The sequence below is a fragment of the Phacochoerus africanus genome, chromosome 8, assembly GCF_016906955.1.
Source record: "Phacochoerus africanus isolate WHEZ1 chromosome 8, ROS_Pafr_v1, whole genome shotgun sequence".
NCBI classification, from domain to species: domain Eukaryota; kingdom Metazoa; phylum Chordata; class Mammalia; order Artiodactyla; family Suidae; genus Phacochoerus; species Phacochoerus africanus.
This window is the reverse complement of record NC_062551.1, coordinates 82,789,081-82,800,395: the sequence shown is the minus strand read 5'-3', so window position 1 is coordinate 82,800,395 and position 11,315 is coordinate 82,789,081. Positions and strand designations below refer to the sequence as shown.

Sequence of the window (11,315 nt, the reverse complement as noted above, 5' to 3'; positions counted from 1 at the left end):
CCAGGTCTCAGCCTGAAGGTCACCTGCTCAGAGAGGCTCTCCTTGACCTCCGAAGGCAGGTTCAAGCATTAGTACCCTAGTGTCCATTTGTCTCCTGTGGAACATTTCATGTAACTGGCAGTTGTTTTACTTCCCGCCCGTCTCTCCCTGAGGGTGGGGCTCAGGCTGACCCGCTCAGAGCTGTGGCCCTGGCCTTTGGGCCCCCTGTCTGGTCCCCTGCAGGCACTCAACAAGTAATCTGTTGAATGATGAGCAGATGAACACAGGACTCGGGGGGTGTGCAAACCTCATGGGTGGGGCTTTCCTCTGCCTTTACTAGCTGTGTGAGCTCAGGCCAATTGCTGCCCCTCTCTGGGCCTCTTCCAAGCCTCAATGTAAGTATAAAATACCCAAACCCACTTAAAGGAATGGCCTCATCCTTCCTGAATAAACGAGGACCAATTTAAGGGAAGGTAATAGAATTGGGTATCTTTATTAAATTACACCTTGAATCAGCTGCCGGTTGATTATTCTTTCTGATGACAACATTGCAGTGGTTTCCCCAGGAGTCACTGATGTGCAATGAACCCAATCGGATTTCTTATTCAATAAACTCTTTTATTGTAAGTTTACAGATTTTTCCATTACAATAATGAAAACGGCACTAGTGATTCGTAACACTTAGGCCCAAATCAAAGGGGAACCTCTCTTCAAATTATAAGGTAAATTACACATAATTGAAGTATAGTAAATATTGGGCAAAAGGAATTCAAAATATAGAAAATGGGGTCAAGATTCGTGTGTGTGCAAACACTTTAATGTTCAGTTTATCGAGATGACACCCTTTTTGAAAGCACATGATGTTGAAAGCTGCATTTGTAATCTGCGATAAAACACAATGGGAGAGAAAAGGCAAAAATCAAGCAAAAATGAAAAAAAGAAAATCCTAAACAAAAGGAAGTGGACCAAATACAGGAGGTTGCAGGGCAAACCTCTGGTGCTTTGGCCCTGGAATGGCAAGTGAGCGGGTTTCAGAGAAATTCTCCGTGGAGAGGAATGTCTGGGCCTGGGCTGACACAGTCGCGTCTCCAAGTCCTGTCTCCTCACAGAGGAAAAGAAGTGGCTTGTCCAACACATCTGCCGGGTCCAGGCAGGGGCCCCCATCCCCAATCCATTTGAGAACAGCCCCAAATCCCGAAGAGGCGGCCCGGGAGCGGGAGCCGAGAGAGCCGGGGGTGCGTCAGCCCCCGCCCCTGGCCGAGCTGTGCGAGTGGTTCACGGGGAGTGGGTGGGCCTCCGTGTTGAACACCCAGTCTTCCAGGGAGAGCACGTCATCTTCAGAGAACAGAAGATAGAGATACCTGCACCCCGGCCGGAGCGGGGAGGGAGCAAGACACGGCCCGTCAGTGCTCTGGGGCAGGGGCCCACCGGAAAGGACTCCGGGCTCTCTGACATGGGCCTGGGCCCATGGGTGCAGGGAGGTCGGAGACCCCGATTCGGCCTGGAGGGCCGGTCCCCGGAAGGCGCTGAGGACCAGAGCACCCCACTTCAGGGCAACAGACCCCGGTTAAGGCCTCGGCCCCCAGCCCTTGCTCTGCACCACCGCCCCCAGCTTCATTCCAGCACTTGCCCCACCGGCCCTGTGAGCACCCCGTGTGGCCTTGAGTCCCTTTCCTTTGCACTGGGACTCAGGCTGCTTCCTTAGGTACCAGGAGGTTCCACGCTCTAGTGGGTGTTCGGGCACTAAAGTGAACAGGGAGCTGTGACTCCAGAACTCCGGCCTCCCAAGCCAGGGAGCTAGGGAGCCAGGGAGCCCTGGGGGTTTCATGGAAGGAACAGGCCATCCCGACCCATCCTAAGAGCTAAGGCACGAGGGGGGTGCTTCAGGGAAGGGCGAGGAAATGAGGGCCCAACTTCCACCCCCTGAAATCGAAGGAAGAGGTGGGGCGTGGGCAGCAGGGGCCGCTACTGCCACCAGGGGCTGCTGAAGGGGACAGCGTCAGAGAACTCAAGGCGCCTGAGGAGACAGGCTGGAGGAGTTCCCTTCTCACACCAAGGCTCAGGGGTGGATCCAGCCCCGCCTCACTCTCTGAGTGGAAACTGGCCTGACCCAAGGCCCACCCTGGTGGTATAACCCTCTGGATCTGCAGCCCCCAACCCTCCAGGGCCTCCTCCTGGGAGGCCAGAACCTGACCGATGGTGAAGGGGGGCTGCCCACCCCTCCCCCTTTCCCAAGAAGAGCCCAGGTTGTGCTGTGGAAAGAACATGGCTGAGCCCCAACTCACTTTAGTGTCTCCGCTAGAAAGAAAGTCTGCTGCTTGTTGTCGTGGCTTGGAACTGTGCTGTACACGTCTTGGATCCCGGAGAAGCCGGCTTCTGTCCGGCAGTATTTCTCCAAGGCCTGAAGGAAAGGAAGGCAGCGTCGGTGTGGGGACAGGAGAGGCCCCCACTCCAAGACATGTGCCTGGCCAGCTCTCCAGGGCAGGCCCCCAGCCCCTCTGCTGAGGACCCTGGAGGCACTGGTGGAAGCAGAGGCCGGATTATTGTCGCAGGGCTCAGCAGTGACCATGCTCCCTGGACCCACGCCAAGAACTTAGTCCCTACCCCCGCCTGAGCGCTTCACCTGCTATGAACTCGGAGGAAGCTTCGAGGCCTTTGGGGAACTAGACTGACCTGACGGATGCACTCCCCATGGAGGATGGAGGTCAGGGAAGGTGCTGGTGCTGTTCTTGGGCTGGGATGTGGGGGCGGGACGTGGTACCCCCGGGGGGTTCCCCATAGAGATGTAGTCCCTGGGCCAGAGGCTCTGTCGGCCTTTTGTATAGAAATGGAGTTTTGGAGTTGTGCCACAGAGGGTTAAGGATCTGGCATTGTCACTGCAGCAGCTCCAGCTGCTGTTGTGGGGCGGGTTTGATCCCTGGCTCAGGAACTTTCCTATGCCCCGAGCTCGCCAAAAAGAAAAAAAAAAAGAGATGCAATTTTTACCCCCTGATGGTCCTCAGGTGGGGTTCAGGAGTATAAAAAAACTTGGCCTTCAAAGGTCAAGAACCAGGGTCTTTAGGGAAGCAGGGGGACTCTGGCCAATGACGTATGTCACTGAGCCCGAGTAGGCCCTGTGCCCCGCTGAGTACAGTGCTCTGGATGACTGGCTCTCCCCAAGAAGTCTGTGTCTCTGAGAGCCATGGGCCAGTAGAGAACAACAGAGAAAGCTGAGCATCCAACAAAGAACCTTCTGGAGTCCTCACACCTGCCTTTGACACCTACCTCAGGGGAGGGGGTGGCAGAGCCCAGAGAAGGGTAGGGGCCCCCTGGGGCTGGGCTGGCTTTGGGACGAGGACGGAGGCGAGCTGGCAGCCGCTTCCTGTCTGAGAGGAGAAATCTAAAGTCTTCTGCTCAGGCTTTGAAGTTGGAAAGCAGTGACCACATGTATGCTGGGCCGCCTCTAGCTGCTGCCCCACATTTGCCACTCTAAGCTGACACTGGCCCAGGCCCCCAAGGCCACCGGTCGCTTGGAACACTCTTCACAAGTCCCTGACCTGCCTTTGCTTGCTGGGGACTCTTGGCTTTGCAATTCAACTTTGAACCCCCCCCCCCCTTTTCTTTCTTTTTCTTTTTAGGGCTGCACCTGTGGCAAACGGAGGTTCCCAGGCTAGGGGTCAAATGGGAGCTGTAGCCGCCGGCCTACGCCACAGCCACAGCAATGCCAGATTGGAGCCACGTTTGTGACCTACACTGTAGCTCATGGTAGCAGCAGATCCTTAACCCACTGAGCGAGACCAGGGATCGAGTTGTTATCCTCATGGATACTAGTCAAGTCCATTATTGTTGAGCCACAACAGGAACCCCTAAACTTTGACCCTTTACATTCAAACTTTAGCCAGATGCCAGCCTGGCTCGACTTTCCTCTTGGTTTTGGAGCCTGACTGTGAATTCTCAGGGGCACCTGCCACCAGCTCAGCCCCCACGCTGCCCCCGCCCCGCCGCCGCTACCACTCACCATGACCACATCCCAGCCCCACTCCCTGTAGATGGGGTTGTGGGTCTGCCGCCACAGGTACATGTAGCTCTCCACCACCTCCGGCCGCAGGATGTAGTAGCTCTCGCTCATCTGCGTGGCCATGGCCTCTAGGCCGGAGTTAAACCAGAAGGCCTCGGGCCCCAGTTTGGTATCTGTGGGAAGGACCAACAAGGGGGCCTGGGTCAGACCTCCCACCTCCTGCTCCTCAGGATCCCGCTGCCCCAGGAGGGATGGAAGTGGTCTGGAAGCCCTGGCCGGGCTGGCTGCCGATGGGCGGGCACAGGGTGGGCCTGCCTGCTTTGCCCAATAAGCTGCCTGGCGGATGCACAGCTCTGCTTTTGGCCTAGACTGGCCAAAGCAAGACCCTTAGGCCTCGAAACTTCTGCAGTTTTAGACTCTGAGGACCCAAATGAACTCCCCAGCAGTCCGGGGAGATGAAGGTTTGGGTAGAATTCCCCAAGTGTGTATTTTGAGACATTAGCTCTGCAAGATGTTAACCAGAGCTTAGCCAAGAAAGGGTTGCAGATTTAAACACCGTGGGGGAAACAGTGGGTCAAACAAAGGGAAAGTCTCCTGTCTGCAGGACTTATCAGACCCTTTCATTTGCTGATATGTGGCAATGCTTCTCCAACTTCTCTGAGAGGTGCTTTTGACACTTCCCTGGACCAGCCCTCTAGAGCAGACTGCGGAAGGGGAGATGAGGGAAGATTTGCCCAGAAGACAGATTCAGGCAGAAGGAGCTGAATACAGAAGGTCTGGGTTTTGTTGTTGTCATTGTTTGGGAACAATTTCCTCTTTTCTGGATGACCTCCATGATAACCACCACTGCAGCCACCATTTATGATTTCAAGGGCTGTGCTGGGTGTTTCACATACATCTTTTTTCAAAACTTAAATACTGGTTTGGTGAGGCAGATGTTATTATCCCCCGCTCATGTATGTGGAAACTGAGGATCAGAGAGGCTATGTGATTTTGTCCAAGGTAACACAGCAAGTTGTGGCTGAGCTGGGATGTGACCCTGGATCTGCCTGATGCCCCTCCCCTGGGCTGTCTCTCTTTCTCTCCTGGGTGTGACTCTCTAGGTCCAAAATTTAGGGTGTGTAGGTCAGCCCATCCTCCCTTTAATGCCTGAACATCCGGGCCCCTCCCACCCTCCGAGTGGTGCAGCCGGCAGAAAATAGCCGAGCTGCTACTGCAGCCATCAGGGCTGAGCTGGGCCGGCTGGAACAACATGCTCTATTAAGCGGACTGTCTTTAATGGTCTGGGCTGATTGTCCCGACAAATAGCAAGCTTTTTATTATTCCCGAGATTTCCCATCTGTTTATGGTGCCGGCAGAGGCAGCTCTTTGAAGGGAACTGAAGACCAGTTTTAAGGACCCATTGCGAATCGCTGGCTTCTCGCAAACCGCTCCAGAAGCACTGGATTCCACCGTGCGCTCACAGACACATGTTCGGTGGACTGCTAACCCATACCCTCCTCGCTGCTGGAGGCTGGCGGCTGGCCAGGTCCTTCCTGTGGGGGCCTCTGCTTTGCCTGGGAGACCTGTGTTATTGTTCCCATTTAACAGATGAGAAAACGGAGGCCACCAGCTGGTGAGTGGCAGAGTGACACTCGAGCCAGGAATTGGTACTGCAAATCTTGGGTCCTCTCTTCCAACCAAGGCTGGGATTATAACTCAGAGCAGTGGGCCCTTTCTGGGGTCAACGGGGCTGGGGCTTTTTTTAGGGGCAGTGTTGAGAAAGGCAGCACACAGGGTGGGGCTGGGCATCAGCAGACCTGGGTTCTAGACTGGGCTTAGCTACTCACTTGCAGTGTGGCTTTGGCTAAGCCACTTCCGCTCTGGGATGATTCAATTTCTCCATGTGTAAATGAGGAGTTGGGGTCCCGTTCTCTAATGTGGCTTCTGAGTTGAGCATTTGACAATTTTGCTATGAGCGCTGCTGGGATGATCCAGAAGCTCTCAAGCTCTCTGGGGATCTTGGGTCAGAGGGTGATTACAGGGTGGTGTCAGGAGGTGGTGAGACCCCCTAAATGGGGGGGATTCCGGTGGGGGGAAGGCACAAGTTTGGGGGTAGGGGCTCAGGGAGAAGGAATTTGCTAGGCTCTGTGCCCCTCTCATGGATGCTCGGCCAGGTCATCTCTGAGCCTCAGTTTCCTCATCTGTGTCGTGAGGGTCAGTCATGTGTTGAGTGCCGAACCACAGTCAGCACACACACGAGGTGCTAACACGTCACCCTGTTCCCTTTAATTGAAGGCACAGGTTCTGTGCCTGGAGAGCACACCGCTCATTCAAATACTGTGTAACCTCCAAGGCGAGGCTTCCCTAAGACCACGTGGTCCCTTCACTCACTGCTGCTCTGCTGGTCTTTCTAGTTCTTCCTGGTGTCTAGCCTCAGTCTCTGCTGCTGCCCCTTCCCCTTGCAGGGTTACCTGAGCGGGCGTACGATTCGTGGCACGTCTTGGTGATCTGGGCCGCGAGCTCTCGGTAGTGGGCCCTCTTTTCTTCCTTGGCATCGTCAGCGCCGAGGGCGATCATGCCCCCCGAGAAACAGGCCAGGTGCCCCATCTTGTGGTCCAGAATCCCCCCTCGCCACTCAGCAATGTAGGTCAGCCCCCCGGGAGAGACATTCAGCAAGTGGGTCTCTATTGCCTGGGAGCAAGGTGGGAGTCGGGCGGGCAGGGAGGAAGGGCGTGGGAGGGGACAGAGAAGGGAAGGGAAGGACGCAAAGTGAGCGCTATGGAGACAGCAGCGAAGCAGCTCTGTCGAGCCCTCCAATCCAGGCACAGGAGGCCCGCCGACCTCCGCTGGGGGCAGTCCCTGAGGGGGCTGGAGGGAGGCTCTGCCGCTCACCCAGCTGAGGCCTGGTGCCCGCTGGGGGGCTTGGACACAAGGCAGCTCCTCAGGGTTAGTCCCGTACACAGACTTTAAAATCCTCCACATTCGAAAAGCTTTTAGGAAGAAAAATATCTTTAAATTATCTTTAAATAAAAATTATCATTCTGTATTATATCCACTGTTAGGGAATCTAATCCTGAAGCCCACCTGGCCTGTGGATGAGGTTGAGCAGTGCCCCTAAAATTGTATGTGACACTTTAGGGCATTTTCATGGGCAAAGGGTCTGTATATTTGATCAGATTCTCATAAAGGACCAGCAGAAAATAAGAGCTGCCCTGTGCAGGCCGGTATCACATGCTTCCACTTTTAACACCCACAGCAAACCAGGCACATGGGCTGTAGGACCCCCTACAGACACAGGGGTCGAGTGACTGGTCCCAGGTCACCCACCACACCAGGATCAAGACAGGGACCCCCGGCTAGCCAAGCATGGCTCCTTCCACTGACCAAGAGCTGGTCCTTTTGGTGGCCAGGGGCCTTGAGAGCCCTTCCCTGCTCCCATAAGACTGATGCTGATGGGCTGGACTCCTGGGATATGGGGTGTAGGTGTCAGGCCACCAGTGCATCCCCTCTACTCCCTGCCGTTACTCCCTGGGTCTCCTAGAGACTGAGGCGATAGTGGCTGCCACCCACACAGCCATAAGGCTGGACTCAATGGGCTGGTGGGTCCTGGTCCAGGACGGAGCCTCAGGGGCCCTGGCCGGACCCCTGCCTCCACTCTTGCCCTCCGATCTGTTCTCCAAGGAGGGGTGAGGGGTGTCCCTACACTCTGTGGCCAGCGAACCGGATTGGATCTTGTGCCTGTCTATCGTCCTCCCCTGGTCTCCTAGGGGCGGCAGACAAAAGTCCAGCATGGCCTTCCAGACTCCCTCATCTATACCCTGGGATTTAACCACGGACATGGTCCCTGGGCGCAGACTCCAGTTCCAACCCCATCTCCACCGGTTCCAAGCTGTGTGACATTGGGCAGGTTTTACGTTCTCTCTGTGCCTCAATTTCCTCATGTATAAAAGAGGGAGAAGAACATGAGCCCTTCCTAGGGCTGTGAGGATGAAATGGCATGTGTCTGCAGAGCTTGGCCTGTTTCTTGGCACTGAGTTGCAGGAAAGGCTGACACAGCCATTCCTCTCCAGCCCACCCTCCTCCTCCCGCCCTGCCCCCGCCACCCTGGTCCTTTTCACTCATGCGGCCCCTCCCCAGTGAATATTTTGAGCTGAGCGCCTGTTGGTGCCAGCGCTGCACTCTGTGCAGGGGATACGGCCCTGAAGAGGGGCCTGGACCCAGCCTCAGGGAGCTCACCCGTGGACGCGGACTTCCCAACAAAATCACATACTCATGAGAATCATGATTTGTGATCAGCATCTTGAATGAAACAAATGAAGGGGAGGAGACAGACAAAGGTTTGGGGAGAGGGTCCTCCTTTGCAGAGTGAGGTCCGAGAAGGTCTCCCGCTGGTGACCTCCACGAAGGCCATTTTCTTCCTGCCTCGGGGTTTTGCCGCCACCCCTGCTTTTCCCAAAAACTCCATCTTCAACTGGGCTCCTTCCAGCTCTGCCTTTGGGTCCCTCCAGGATGTCGCTTCCTTGGCCAGAACACCCCAATCTAAGCTACTGTGACTCTGTAACTCTGCTGCCCTGTTTTCTTTCTCCGTGGTGCTGTTCCCATGTGCACATACCTATTTGTATAGGTTTCTGCGGAGTGTCCATCTCTCTCCCACGACTCTGAGTGCCCGGTGACAGCAGAAGCCACCATTACCACCCTCCAGCCAGTGCCTGGCATATGGGAGCGGCTCAAACAACATTTGCTCCTTGATCTGTTTTTTCCTTTTCCTGGGCTCTAAGGCCCAGGCTGGTGGGCTGGCCGCAGGACCCTTGCTGAGTAGCAGATGGGGAAGCTCTGATGATGTGACTGACAGGCCAGGGCACCTGCTCCCATGGGGAGGAGCACTGAGGAGGCCCGGAGGGCTGCCATGTCTGGCCAGGCCCTGGCTTCTGGGCACAGCTGGGTCCCCAGAAGCTGCTCTGCAGGGCTAAGCATGCTGGGGTGGAGAGAGGTGGCAGGGCTAGTCCCAGATGCAGAAAGCACAGAAGCCTGGTTCAGTGACCTGTTGTCAACACACTTGGGAGAGCACACAGACCTCCAGGGAGATCCCGGGAAGCTTTGCCCTGTAGCTGGAAATCTGCACCTTTCAGGCTGTCTCCCATCCGTTATTTCTATTCAGGGTTAACCCCACGTTAAGTAATTGTGGTGAAGAGGAAATGATAGGCCAGTGTCTCTTTGAGAATATAACTGAGACAAACAAAAGCAAAGATTAAAAAAAACCTCCAAAAACCAAGGTTTTCTAAAATCCTAAGCAAAACCACAGACAGCACAGGCTGGCAACTGACTGGTAAAAAGACCAGAAGCATAGCAAGAGACATAGCAAAGAGGTGAGTTGGAATCCCAGCTCTGCAATTTGAGAGCTGGGTGACTTTAGGTGAGTTATTTCACTTTTCTGAAGACTCCTTTTCCTCGTCTGTAAAATGGGAATAATAATTCCTGGGATGGTTATGAGGCTACTCAGAGCCTGACTAAGTGCCCGGCACTGACCTCACTTCCTACATCTCCTGGAGGGCACCTCGTCTCTACACTCCCGAGAGGAGCCTTCAGCAAGCCAGGCTCCTCAGTGATTTGGCAGCTGGTAACTGGAGGCAGGAGCCCCGGATCTAGAGTTGGTGAGTCCGTGTTTGCGCCCTGACTCTGCCCCTTGTTGTTGTGTGATCTTGGGCCTTTGTGAACTTCAGTTCCATCACCTGCAAGAAGGGGGCTAAATAAGACCTGCCTGGAGGAGGCTGTAGGGGCAGAAGCTCCTGGTTCCTGTTGTGCCTCCTCCCATGCTCCCGGGGTGTGCTGAGTCGGCCTGTCTGAATCCCCCACGCCCACCCTAGCTGGTCACTGGTCTAACCTGCACACTGGTGCCCCCGGGGCAGTTTTTAAGGCTGTGGACTGGGCCCCAGCCCGGAGGTTCTGATGTAACCTTGTTGGGGTGCAGCCTGGGCACTGGGAATTTTACGGCTCCCCAGGTGATTTTTAACATGCCAACAAGGCTGACAACCGCCAGAACATTCTTCAAAGTCCCAAACTCGCCAGAGGCCCAGCCTTTACCCAGGGTCAGAGATACTGCAGGCTCTTCATGGGGGAGATCAAATGCAGGAGCAAAGCTGAGTTCTCTCCTGTTCAATCAAGTGCTTCTATAAAACTCCCCATTTGCTTAAATAATTCATGGCCATTTCTTCCCTTGAAGCCTCCACTACAGGGTGCCCTGAGGGCTGGGAACCGGGCTGCTCGTTAAGTTTGTGTTTACCCTGCAAGGAAGGCAGAAAGGGCAGAAAGGGCCTTTCCAGGCAGCACACCCTGCCGCCCACTAAACCGGAATGCTAATCCTGATAGAAGCCGCAGTTGAAGTTCAGCCACAGAAGTTTTGGGGGTAGATGGGGCTGAGCCAGACTGAGCTGGGACTGGAGTCCCAGAAGCTGCTTCCTGACAGAGGTCTTGGTACTGGGGAGCTAGGCAGGAATAATTCATCACCGAGCCCACAGTTTAAAGGGTGCACGGCTCTGGAAGCCTATTCTAAGGTGCTTCCTTTAGGGACTATCATTCCTGGCCAGATTCATGTGATTAGAGTATAGTTAGTTATCATTCATCCATCCAACCAACGGCTCACACCCACCCATCCACCCATATCTAGCCACCCATCCACCCATCCCCACCTACCCATCCATCTTTCCATCCACCCACTCATCCACCCACCCATCCATCCATCCATCCATCCACTCACACATCTGTCCATCCATCCTTCCTGCCATCCATCCATCCACCTGCCTAGCTAACCTACTTTCCTTCCTTCCTTCCTCCTCCCTCCCTTCCTTTTATCCATCCTTCCACCCACCAATTCGCCCCATCCAACCTTCCTTCCCTTTTAGCCATCCTTCCAACTACGCATCCACCCATTCATCCCATCTACCCAACTGTCCCTTTGTCTTCCCTTCCTTCCTTTCTTCCTTCCATCCATCCATTTATTTCTTCACAAAATAGTGATTTGTATGTATCCTAGGTACCAGGCACTGTTTTGGGAGTGACGTGTACAGGAGTAGACAAGATCCCTGTTCCACACAGCCCAGGAAGGTAGACAATGAGCAAGGAAACAAATACGTGCACGTGACCGTTTTAGATGCCGGTAAAGGTGAAGACTGCTAATGATAACAAGCCTAAGCTCTGTGAGAGAGAGAGAAGCTGGGGAAGGCTAATTCAGAGGCATTTGAGTTGACCAATAAGCAGGACACGGCCATGTGAATGATATTCCAGGTAGAGGGGACAACACATACAAAAGCCCTGAGGTAGGAATGAGTCCGGTGTGTCTGAGGAAGGCTGGGGACCAGAG

General features: G+C 54.7%; 1 protein-coding gene across 2 annotated transcripts in view; it reads right to left on the bottom strand.

The window, feature by feature from the left end:
* Positions 1 to 576: 576 nt before the first annotated feature.
* The window catches only part of MAN1C1 (mannosidase alpha class 1C member 1), a 138,863-nt gene continuing 128,124 nt past the window's right edge, over positions 577 to 11,315 (bottom strand). For both annotated transcript variants that reach the window (XM_047792668.1, XM_047792669.1), the window contains 4 exons: positions 6,430 to 6,649; positions 3,977 to 4,149; positions 2,265 to 2,380; positions 577 to 1,340 (listed from right to left, as the gene is read on the bottom strand). In XM_047792668.1, the coding sequence (XP_047648624.1) occupies positions 1,220 to 1,340; positions 2,265 to 2,380; positions 3,977 to 4,149; positions 6,430 to 6,649 (630 nt within the window). In that variant the 3' untranslated portion in view covers positions 577 to 1,219. The remainder of the gene's footprint in view (positions 1,341 to 2,264; positions 2,381 to 3,976; positions 4,150 to 6,429; positions 6,650 to 11,315) is intronic.